Source organism: Bos indicus x Bos taurus, chromosome 15, assembly GCF_003369695.1.
Source record: "Bos indicus x Bos taurus breed Angus x Brahman F1 hybrid chromosome 15, Bos_hybrid_MaternalHap_v2.0, whole genome shotgun sequence".
NCBI lineage: Eukaryota > Metazoa > Chordata > Mammalia > Artiodactyla > Bovidae > Bos > Bos indicus x Bos taurus.
Genome location: NC_040090.1, coordinates 56,703,471 through 56,716,376, shown reverse-complemented (window position 1 = coordinate 56,716,376; position 12,906 = coordinate 56,703,471). Strand labels below are relative to the sequence as shown.

The window sequence follows — 12,906 nt, the reverse complement described above, 5'->3', positions numbered from 1 at the left end:
ATTTACGCATATTATTATAGTCATAATTCTAAATCATATCACTTAGAAAAATAAAAGTCCAATCATTCAATCAAGTAAGTTTCTAACACTGATAGGTGAGTACACTATACAAATTTTTAGCACCTTTTACAGACCATAATGAATTAAGGTCCCCTTAAATTCTCAACAAAAACTAAAGACACCAAATAGAAATATAGTATACAGGTACAAAAACAATATTTTCCAAATTAAAAGTTAAGACATATAATCTGATACACAGAAAGCTACTTTTGGAGAAAAGTTGGTATGATCACCTATAAGACTCTAAATTGTCACCTAGAAACTAAGTAGAATGGATTGGGAGTTTGGGATTCGAATTAGATGCACGCTATTATATACAGGATGGATAAACAATAAACTATGTTGTAAAGTAATCATCTTTCAATAAAAAAATAAAAGTTCACTATAATATTATTCAAGGAAAACTGTTTTGCCCATTTAACAAATGACTCATTAATGTATTTAAATTATGTAAAAAAAGTATTTATCTCAAATTGATACGTGTAGTTTGGAAGTCACCGATACACTGAGGTTGTGCATGCATGTGTGCTCAGTTGTGTCCGACTCTTTGCAACCCCATGGACTACAGCCCACCAGGCTCCTCTGTCCATGGGGTTTCCCAGGCAAGAATCCTGCAGTGGTTTGCCATTTTCTTCTCCAGGGGATCTTTGTGACTCAGGAATCGAAACCGTGTCTCTTGTGACTCCTCCACTGGCAACTGGATTTTACTGCTGAACTACCTGGGAAGCTCCATATGCTGAGATTACAAACTGAGATTACAAATGGTCAAAACTTGTCATGGTCTTGTATTCGGAATTCTTACACTTTTTAACCTAAGAACTAAACCCTATTATTTCCATAGTTTGTTTTTAAATGGTAAAATGGATAAGCAAGTTTAGCACTTCTTTGCAAATAATACACAATAATGTGGGCAGTCTTTATTCCCAGTAAAGCAAACTGGATATTATATGTGTCCGTGTGTGTGTATATATATAAAAATTTTAGCTCTTGAATACCTAGAAACATCTGTAAAAGGTCTGTGATCAATGAAGATAATCCATGAATTAGGCAAGGTTTGTCTTGAGACATTGTAGAATTATCATTTCCATCCTCATTAAATTTTTAACATAAATGTTTCTTATACTTTATATACTATCCAATAGTCCATGTAAATCTAACAAAATTTGATGAAAAACCACACACTGGTCAACACTATCAAGGGTGCCCAACCACTCCAACTGAGCAATAATCATGACGGCTGGGTTACAGGCAGGCTCCTTAGCTCTGAGCCAGCAGGTGGACTCACTTGCTTTACTGTCAAAGGCTCTCAAACCATTCCACGTAAGAGTTGGGAGATCTAAACCACTACCCCATTTATTTACCACTAATGGTGGCTCAGTAAAGAATCTGCTTGCAGTGTAGGATATCTGGGTTCGATCCCTGGGTTGGGAAGATTCCCTGGAGAAGGGAATGGCAACCCTTTCCAGTACTTTTCCATGGGCAGAGGAGTCCTAGTGAGCTACAGTCAACAGAGTCCCAAAGAGTTGGACGTGACTGAGCATCTAACACACACACACAATTATCCCCCAAATGAATGATCTGCAATTAATAGGAGTTTGTATAAGAGGAACCTAAAGTTGGGGAAGAAATTCTTTATTCTCCATCTCTCAAACTGGTTCACGTCTGCGTGTTCTAGGCATAATGCTGAAGTATGCCAAGAGTTATGTGAAACTATAAGCCAAATAAAATACATCTTCTAGGAGTATCAATTTTTTCCCTATATTAAATAAAGTTGAATAATTTTAATATTAAAACAAATGTAGATACAACATTGAGGAGGATACAAAATGTGCATGAATTTAAAGATAAAGCATGTGATTTACAAAGTGAGCAATTTCAGACTATGTAACCAGCCCCCAACTTGCCCCCCAGCCTGTGTGAGTTCATTTCTGTGTTAGGAAAACCAGTGGGAAAATCTGAGAGGTAATGCTTTGTACTGGTAGCATAGCTGTTGTTAATAAAACCCCCAAAACAGAAAATTGGTTTTGATCCTAGCAAGGTGCAATCACTTTTCAAGATCAACAAGACCTTATACTTATAACCCAGAACTATGACTGACAAAATCTGCTCACTTAAATTTTAACTTCACAGAGTTTTTGTCAAAAATCAACTACGTGTACCTGAAACACCTTTTGAATGAAAGTACATTAATATTTCATAGTGAAGTTCCAGTCTTAGGAATATGATTCAGAAGAGAGAATTCCCCCAACTGCATTTTCTCAAGGGTCAATATACATGACTGCTGCTTAGCCCTGCTAGTTGAGAGTCCTCACCACTTCAGGCTGTGAGTACCGGGTGAGGCCTTACGACTCCTAGGCTCCATTAGGACCCAAATTTGGGGAAGTTACATGGCCTGAGTCTCAATTTACTCCCTGTCAACCAGGGAGGTGTACTGAAAGATTACCGAAATAAAGGGTGTTAGTACCATGACATAAAATTTGGGAGTGATATGATGAATATTGCATAACTACTTTTTCTGACCTCTCGGGGATATTCTCAATCACCAGGCTATGGAAGGAGTCTCAGAAACCAAGGTTTCCAACCTTTATTTTTTCTTGTAGGACTATATCTCAGTATATTCATGCTGGGGGTGAAAGGTCAATGAAGTTATTACCAAATGTTTTCATTTCTCACTTTTAAAAAATGAAGTAGTCTAGATCTCACTGCATTAAAGGTCAAAAATTTCCACAGTACCTTAAATCCATGCACTGTGGAAATTCTTTCCAAAATATTGGCTTTGCTGTAGCTGAACTTCAGATCTTTGCTGTCTACTGATTGCCAACTAAAACAATAACACCGGAGTGGAAACCATCTCATGGAGGCCATTCTGGGAGTCGACATTTAAAGAAAAAAGTTTCCAACTTCCTTAGGTTAAAAAAAAAAAAAAGTTTCCACAATTTTCAAAACATTCTCATAGCGTCTGAGTATTTCAAATAACTTTGCTTCATGGAATAAGCCAGCTACATTTAGGCAATCTTTTATAAATCTAGAAATTTCTCTTCTTAGTTTCTAGGGACAAGAATTAAAATTACTTTCAAACAGCAGTGCATCAACTGTTAAAAATAAGGCAACAGCAGACTTCTTTGATAGCTTAATATAATCTGTCAATAAGGAAATCTGATTTCTCTACTTCTAAACAAACACTGACTGTAAGCTCCCTCTTCCTGGCCCAGTTGTGACTGGTTACCCAGTCCCAGACTCTTCCTCTCTTGCATCGCTCGTGTTTGCTGCCCTTTTCTTCCTTCCCAGGTCCAGCACCACCACCTGCATGCGGAATCTTAACATTTCACAGGCCTTCCCCACCCCACCCACCCCCATTCAACAAACACTTATTTACTGAGCACCTGCTATGTTAGACCACTGAGGAACACGTAATAGAAACGAGTGTGGGAACTCCCCTGCTTACAGTCTAGGGGAGGAAATACACAAGAGCATGGATCTCTCCAGGAAAAGGCAGATACCTGAAGCGGCACCTTACAGACGAGGGATAATTAGATAAAGCTACATCCCACTGCCCCAGTATGAGCTTTTGCTTCCTCTTTTAAAATTTTATTTCTTTTTTAGAGTCCACTTTTACAGTGCTTTACGATGTTGTGTTAGTTTCTGCTGCACAGCAACATGAATCGGCTGTATGCATTGCACAGGCTTTGAACTGATCTTCCTATTGCCTTTCTGTCCCCTCTCCCTACTCTCACTTTTTTTCCCCTTATCCACCGCAGTCTGATTTATTAAGCCTAGAAGTCAAACAATCTCGCAATCCAGTATAAATACCGCCCCTCCCCACGTTCTCAGGATGCCTCCCCTCCTCAAGTCTTCCCTCTCGCCAAGCTTTTCTGCAGACACGCTGTGTGCGTCCTACTGCTATTCAGGCTGCTCCAGCTCAGGTTCCCACTGTAACCAAATAACCCCCCAATCCTCACCGTGTGCACAGCACCCCACGTCAACTGGCCCGTGCCAGCTCTCTCACTTCATCCTTCCACTCCCCACCTTATTTATCATCTCCAGCCATGCAAACCTGTCTCTTATCCCCTAAACATGTTACCGTCACCTCACTCAGGCCTTGGCCTTGCTCTTCCTTCTGTTTGGAAGGCTGTGCCTGTCCTGGTTATCCTCCCACAAGTCATTTTACCACTTTCACAAGTCCTTATGAGAACTTTTTTATTTAATAAAAAAATTTTTTTTGGCTGGGTCTCATGGTATGTGGGATCTCAGTTCCTAACCAAGGATCAACCAACCCCCACCCCCCTCCGCGATGCACTGGCATCGTGGAGTCTTAAGCACTGGACCACCAGGGAAGCCCTAGGAGAGCTCATTTGTTCACGTGTTTACTGTCTATCTTCTGCCATCAGAATGTTAGTTCCGAGGGACTATTTTACCTGCTGCTGCATCCCCAAGATCCGCACACAGCATGTGCTCTATTAACATTTGCTGATCCTATTGGCATTCTCTCCTCAACACCTATCCTTACAGAAGTCTGCTCGTCCTTTAAGACTCACCTCAAGGGCTACATTCTCAAAAGGATGATTCTGTCCTCATCACTGCCATATAAAGTTCAGACCCACAGAGCTCTTGAGCACCCACTGCAGGACAGGTACGTGCAAGGCAGTGGGAGTCCAACAGTAAGCAGGAGCTGCTGACAGTCCCGGTGGCAGCTGTTATCTAATGGAATTTTGTAAACTCAAGTGGTTTCTTCATCCTCCGAACTCTGTGGTAATTGGACTATACAATTAACATGATAATGAATCACAACGTGCTATGTAACATCTCTCGCTATTGTATCAAACTGTAATTTGGTAGCTGTTGACCATGCCGTCACCCAGGGATATGAGGATGTGCTGAGGGAGCCATGCTGTGCCTCCCCCATCTGGCATCTGCTCCTCTGTGGTCCTCACACATCTGAGGCAAGAAACAGGAAAGATTAGAGACCAAGAAACCTACTCTTTTCCCAGCGATGAACTCTATACAAGAAAGGGCTTTGCATGAATGCTCTTTAAAAGAAATTCAAAGTTTTAGCAAGTTAAAGGTCTTTTGGAAACTCTAGTTTTCTAAACAAGCTATACTTGTATGCCAAATATGAAATTAAATGATATGTGTGAAAATGCCTTGCAAAGTACTTTTTATATGTGCTTGTCTTCAGTCCCTTAGTTGTGTCCAACTCTGCGACCCCATGGACTGTAGCCTGCCAGGTTCTTCTGTCCGAGGAATTCTCCAGGCAAGAATACTGGAGTGGGTTGCCATTCCCTTCCCCAGGGGATCTTCCCAATCTTCCCAACCCAGGGATCAAACCCACATCTCTTGCATCTCCTGCACTAGCAGGTGGATTCTTTACCACTGAGTCACCGGGAAAGCCCACTTTTTATATACATGAAGCAAAATCTCATTGTAGTCTACGCATTTGCTGCTCAAATAAGACTGTAAATTCTTGAGGGTGGGAGTATGTTCTCAGCCTTCTTTTCTCTGTTCCATGATAGTGGAACATAAAGCCTTTGTTAAGAACCGTGAAGATTTTAGATATCCACTAAAAATTCTTAGACTTGGCAGTTCTGTCTTTCAGAAATAAAATTCTTTATTCTGAAAACAATCAATGCTTATTCTGGATTGCTAATGATAGAAACATCTTTCAAATAATCCTACAGAAGATATAGGTTTGTGACCAGCATTAAGAAGAAGCCTTTTTAAATTCTAAAACCAGAAAGACAACAAAGTATTCACCTGGGCTTCATTCTCTCTAGAACTAGCGTAGAACAAAAATTCACAGCTAAGAATTTAATCACAAAAACTCTTAAACCATGGACTGATGTTGAATCTTTTAATGCCTGTAACTGAAATTTACCTCTTGTGTCCAGGAAACACATATTCTGTTGAAGAGGGCAAATACGGGCTTTTATACTTACTACATTTTTACAGTAGTACCAAGAGTATTACGTGTAAACTGTCACATTACTTCATAGAAAAAGCAAACACATTCCTGCAAACACAAACAACCCTAGAACAACTTATTCATCTATTTTTGAACAGGATACATGACCTTTTCATCAAAACCACTAGGTATAAATAATGGACATGTGGACACAGGGCGGGAAGGGGAGGGCGGGGCAATCTGGGAGAGCAGCAATGACATACAGACACGGCCATGGACACACAGGCGTCGCCGCGTGCAGAACAGAGAATGGTGGGGAGCAGCGGCGCGGTGCAGGCAGCTCAGCTCTTTGATGACTTAGGGGGTGGAATGAGGGGGTGCGAGGGAGATTCAAGAGGGAGGGGATGTATGTATGCAAACGGCTGCTTCACTTCCTTATATAGCAGTAACTAACATAACATTGTAAAGCAATTATATGCCAATAAAAAAAATAAACCACTACATAAATATTGACATAAGGAAAACACACTCCTTAGATTTCCTAATCTGAATTTTTATTAATTCCATGTTAATTTGCTACTATAACATATATGATTCTTTTTAAATGAGGTGCCTAAGACTAACAATATTTTATATAAAACAAAAAAATCCTCCTTTCTTTCTCATGTACTTCTTTTTATATGGTAGTTCTTTCTTATCAAGACTTACAATAATTTGTCAAAAAGACTATTGAAAAGACCAAGGATCTGAAAGTTACTCTGGGCTTTGAGAATAAAAGCTGATTTCATTACTTACCTGACTGTGTCCTGTCACAACCATCCAACACACCTCTCTGAAACTAGTCATGCTGTGGTCAGCTTCAGTTAGCAGCATTTCTCCCCCTGGTCGACTGAACTCAGAGAAGGCTTGGGAGGTGAGAATGGGCATTCTATCTAACGTGTGTAGGGAGAGAAGCTTGGGCAACGACTGAGAAACTGAGCGGGGACGGCATGAAGGAAAGAACGCAAAGGCAACATCCGAGAGCTGTAAGAGCACAGAACCATCACGCTCATTGATTCTCTGCTTTGCGGCAAAAACAAACAACGAAAACAGAGACTTTAAGTGAACGAAGCAAAAATCCTGCAAAAATATATGGATTAATACACAGCCCAAAGCTGAATGCCAGCGTCCCTAGGAGTCCATAATTACACATCAGCAGGTAGAAACTCATATTGTGACTACATGGGTTTAACAAAGAAAGCTTTAAAAAATCTCCTTATCCAAATATTTGTCAGTAGAGACCCTAAATTCAGTTGTCACCAATCCCTGCTTTAACACCTAGCTTTTCAATGCGAAAATTAAAAACCATGCAAATTGCCCGTGTGTGTGTGTATGTTAGTCACACAGTTGTATCCAACTCTCTGTGATCCCAGGGACTGGGGCTCACCAGGCTCCTCTCTCCATGGAATTCTCCAGGCAAGAACACTGGAGTGGGTTGCCATTTCCTTCTCTAGGGCAAATTGCCCTTAACTAAACCAAAATGGTTCTAAATTCAAAATCAAGAACAAAAAAGCATAACAATTTTTTCTTGGTCTTTGGTCAGTAGAATAAGACTGGAGCACAAAATCTGGGCCTTTTTTTAAACTCACTACCTTAATTACCAATCCAAAGAGCCCTACAATGACATTTGTGGCTGGCTGAATGACAGCCCTTCAAAGATGTCCCTGTCCTAATCCGTGGAACTTGTGAATGTGTTATGTATTTTTGCAGACATGATTAGGTCAAGGATCTTAAACTTCATTTATTAAAAAAAGGATCTTTTTTTAAAATTTCATTTATATACTCATTAAAAACTTTATTTATTTATCATTTATTTGGCTGTGCTGGCTCTTGGTTGTGGCGCTTGGGATCTTCCATGTCCGTTGCGACCTGTGGGATCTAGTTTCCCAGCCAGTGGGCCCCTGCACCGGGGTGTGAAGTCCTAGCCACTGGACTACCAGGGCGGTCACCAGGGTAAGGACCTTGAGCAGGAGAGACCATCCTGGAGGGCCCAGTATAGTCACAAGGTCCTTTCAAGAGGGAAAAAGGGGGAACAGTAAAGAGCGAAAGATGTGACAATGGAAACAGGAGGCGGAAGAGTGACGTGAGAAAAGGGCTGGAGCCAAGGAACGCAGAAGGACTCCAGAAGCTGACGAAGGGAAGGACACGAATCCCCCAAAAGCGTCTAGATGGAGCCAGCCCCACCCCACCGTGACTTCAGCCCCACGCGACTCACTCCAGATTTTGGACCTCCAGAGCTGTAAGACAATACACTTATATTGCTTCAAGCCACAAAGTGTGCGGTCATTTGTTACATCAGAATAGATAATTAACACAACATTTTATTATACTTTTAAGGATTGTGAAGCTTAGTAGGTATTGTTATCACTAATTCAACTGAAGCTACAATAATGACAAAAGAGGGTTTGAAACTGTGAGGCCTTTCCCCCTGCCCAGCCTCTGTGAGAAGTGTCAGCATCTAGAGAGCATTACAGAATATAAAACAGACATAAGGGCAAAGGAAAAACTGAATTTCATCTAAGAAAAAGAAAGTATCTAATTCCTGTCTACTGTATATTGAGCAAATCCAGGACTCAAAGAGCTCACAGCTGAAAAGTTCTAATCAGCCCAACTCAGACAAACATAAGGCTAGGTGAATTCCAAGGATGGGAAAGCAGAGCCTGGAATGTGGGCAGTTATGTCAGAAGAATCACCAACCTACACACAGGGACTCTGACCTCTCATGTATAATATAAACTTGAATTCTGAATTACCATCTGGTTAAGGAGGGCAATCTTTAGAACTGCTTCTTACTTAGGTTTTTCAAGACGGTTAAAGTCTAGCTGCACTTCTGTTTTCTATATGAGACTCCCTTCCTTTTTCACCTGGGACATGAGGGACATAAAATGTAATGCCAAAAACTGTCAGAAAACAAAAATGGCTTATTTCCATATCTATAGTTTCCATATAGATTGCAGTCACTTTCTTCTATCAATAGGTGGTGAGCTTGCATTGGTTAGGCAAATGCTGGCAGTTTACTAAAACTGAAGTATGAGGAGACTGAGGCAGTGAAAAGTGCTTTTTCAGGCAGTCAGATGAGCAGATGAATGAAATTTGAGGATGAAAAGAGAGGGACTGCCTTTAAACCACGATAAGATCTATTCTTAAAACCACAGTCTTAAGAATAAGTATGCTCTGTATCAGCAATGATACAAATCAACCTTCTCAAGTGAGGATGAGCATACAGTTTTATGAGATCTTTTTACTACTTTATTCTATGTTGTATTCCTTATTTAAAAATCACTTTTTCTTTCTTCTCCCCAACCTAGTTGCATCAGAAACTATGTGAAAAATGTACATAAGTGTATTCTGAAAGTTTATTCATTTTCAAGCCATGCACACACAAAATCCTTTTCACAATCCTTCTTTCTGAATAGATAGAAACAAGACAATCCCTTGCTTTAAGAACCTTGAAGGAAAAGCTCCTTTATTCCTATTGCACATCCTCAGCACACTTCTCACCTGCTATCTTGATATTCAGATTGGCGTCCAGGAGCAAATTTTCAGCTTTTAAATCACGATGAACAATGTTCCGACAGTGACAAAAATACACGGCTGCAACGATCTGTTTGAACTTGCGACGGGCCTCCTTTTCTGCCATCCTGCCGTGGGCCACCAGGTGGTCTGTGCCAAAGAAGAGTACCGTCAGTTCTTGTTGGGGACTGGTGTGACTTCAAAAGGTAGACAGGAGGAGGGCTGCTAGTGGGCCCAGCACAAGAGTGAGTCAAAGACGTGAAACAAACAGATGGAACACAATGCACTCACAGCCTTGATTTGTATCTATAAAATTCATTAGTAGTCAGCATCCAAACGCCATTAAGTATAAATCCCATTACATACATGTGCATACGAGTACACTCACCCTACCGTAAGAAAGGGAGAGTAGTGAGGGACACACGCAATGGTTTTCTTCAGGGATTGAAATACTCAACATCTTCCTGTTCATAGCTCCACTGTGAAAGTTTACATATACACAGCAAACGTGCACATGAGATAAGTATCAGTATCAGCAATATTTCCTGTGCTAAAGAGTGAGTCAAAAAGCAGAGTCCCGGTAATCAATCATTTTAGGAGAGAACAGACAGAAATCAGTCACTACTAAGGGGGAAATCCTGCTTTATATAGGACTCTGTTCAGGCTGATCCCTTTTGCTCTCAAGTTTTACAACTTGACATAAAAATGTATGTATTTGGTGACTATTCTCTGGGATGTACAGCAATATGCCTGCATCTTTACATGTGCATTTATTGTGCTTACCAAATATTTTAAAACTGTGTTATGAAGCTTTACTGATAGAAAACCAAATGAAGTTTCTACCACTTTAAATGAAATAATCCCATTGGCTATGTTGCTAAGGTACAACAAAAGAATTTACATGTGATAAGCTTTGTATATCTCTAAATCAGGCTATCTACTATCTTTAAAAAGGAACTGGTTGATACATATCATAAGTTCTATAACTTTTTTCTAATCATAGCAGTAGGTTTATATTAAACCAATGACATGCATATCCTAACCCAGTTCTTCATCTAACAACAAATACGGGTCATGACAGCTGATAGGATTAGAAACGTTAGTGACACAGTTTGCTCCGTTTGAAATCTGTAATAGCCTCTCAGCACTATCCTTAAACCAACTGATCCAGCTTGGGAAAAGATGCATTTGCCATCATAAGCATCCTGAGATAGTGGGAAAGTGAAAAATTAGACAATATAAGTGACTATATTATTGTTTGTTTTCTAATAGTAGTTTCAGTAACACTACCCGATTGTTCTGGCACCATCTCAAACCCCCATGAGACCAGTCAGATATTTCTTTCTTTCACCACAGAGAAGAATTCTGAAATAAAATATATGCTCTAGTAAAGACTAACAAGATTAAGAGCTTAGGACAAGAAATGGGGGAAGAGGGTGTAAAGAAGAGGAGGAAAAATGATAATTCATCTACACAGCAGATTCTCAAACAATTCGAACAACATTCTGACCACAAAGAAAATAAAACTTTGGAGACCAAATACAACAGTAATTTAAAGAACAATGTTATAAGTAGATTATTTATTAAGAAAGACTCCTCAAAGAAGCTGCTATAATTGTTAAGAGTTATCAATGACCCCCAAACAAAATCTTTGACGCATTTCCCTCAAAAACAATCATTATTATGGCTACGATTACCAATTTGGTAGAAATAAAGAGAAAATAAGAAGACTTTAGCTTAGATATTAATAGGACTAGGATATAGCTTTCCACCAGAGTTTGGAGGTGGTGATAAATGAGCTCACACATTGGTATGTTTAGGCTTCTGGTATGACCTGTCAAATGAACTTCAAACAACATAAAAGCCTCAGAGAGGGACAAGGAGTGAACATAAGCTGCTGAAGAACTGGACATCCATCAGAAGTGGACACCGTGCACCACTGCAAGAGTCCATTCTCGAACAGTACCTGCTCCTTTGACCCACTACTGCTCTTAATCCAAGGCCTAATTATTCTAATAATGTGTTTTAGCTGCTAAACTCTGTCTAATTAAAGAGCTTTGAAGAGACAGCTATTCTTGAGAAACACAAAAATAAGCCCTTATGAAGGTTTACCATCAGAAGCTCATTTGGCCAAGCCACCCATTAATTAAAATGCCCAGGAGACATTCATCTGGCAGTAAATACTAATTACCAGAACACATCAAAGAGCTTCTTAAACACAACAGAATGATTAATTTAGCAATTTCCAAAATAAGTGATTTTCTTTTATTAAAAAAAAAATCTTTATATTTTCCAAGTACTTTGTTTTCCTAAAATGATTGGAAAGTTCTCAAAAATGTTACACAGGCCAGGAGCTGGTGGAATGCAGACTAGTTCTGTTTTATCTCTAGAATGACACATTGGTTGTCCTTGGATGAATCATTTATACTGCCAATATCTCTATCTCTTGATCTGCTAAACAGAAATAAATTCTGTTACATGCTATGGCCAAAGAAAGGACAGCATATTTGGGAATATACTCGTACTTTGACTAAGAGTTATCATATATGACAAAATTTTAACTTCCAAAGACATTTTTTAAAAAGCTATTTAAAAAAAAAAGTTCCACTCAATACTACATAAATGCTATTTCAGCATTTGGTTAACAGATCGTAAGGCTCTTTGTTCAAGATACTGTAGTGCTCAAAATTGATCTTTATTATTATACACCAACTGTCAATGTTACATGGTTCTGGTTACAAGGTATTTGAGACAGCACACTGGGAAACACAGCTTAAATTATATAGCACTTTCACAAAAGAAGGCTTCCCTGGCGGCTCAGATGGTAAAGAATCTGTCTGCAATGCAGGAGACCTGGTTCGATCCTTGGGTCGGGAAGATCCCTTGGAGAAGGAACTGGCAACCCACTCCAGTATTCTTACCTGGAGAATTCCATAGACAGAGAAGCCTGGCAGGCTATAGCTCATGGGGTGGCAAAGAGTTGGACACGACTAACCAACTAACACTTTCACTTTCCCTAAAGATATCTACAGTATCCCTATAGCTATGAATATAAAAAAGATACACACAATTTACTTTTTTTAAAATGTGTTAGCTGTAAACATCAGATGTTTTTTCTGAGCCATTGTGTTTGATGTTTAAGTTTTTTTGGGGAGTGTTGTGTTCTTCCCCACATACAGGACCTTCATACTGGCTCAATGTCATTCAGACTCCAGCCTCTGCTTTTATTTTTGCCCATCTTATTACCACCACTCCCCCCACCTACAGCCCACAGTCCTGTTAGTTTGCTTTCGGCGTAAACCTTAGGGTCTGGTGGGTGTGCCAGGAAGCCAAGAGCCTGCAGTGGTTTGCAGTCCCTGCTGAAACTGCCTTTCAGCTGCCTGCTGACAAATGGC

At 39.9% G+C, this 12,906-nt stretch overlaps 1 protein-coding gene across 4 annotated transcripts in view; it reads right to left on the bottom strand.

Annotated features, from left to right (window-relative positions):
• SIK3 (SIK family kinase 3) overlaps nt 1-12,906 on the bottom strand; it is a 266,041-nt gene that overhangs the window by 71,795 nt on the left and 181,340 nt on the right. For all 4 annotated transcript variants that reach the window (XM_027563646.1, XM_027563649.1, XM_027563650.1 and 1 more), the window contains exon 4: nt 9,500-9,661. In XM_027563646.1, the coding sequence (XP_027419447.1) occupies nt 9,500-9,661 (162 nt within the window). The remainder of the gene's footprint in view (nt 1-9,499; nt 9,662-12,906) is intronic.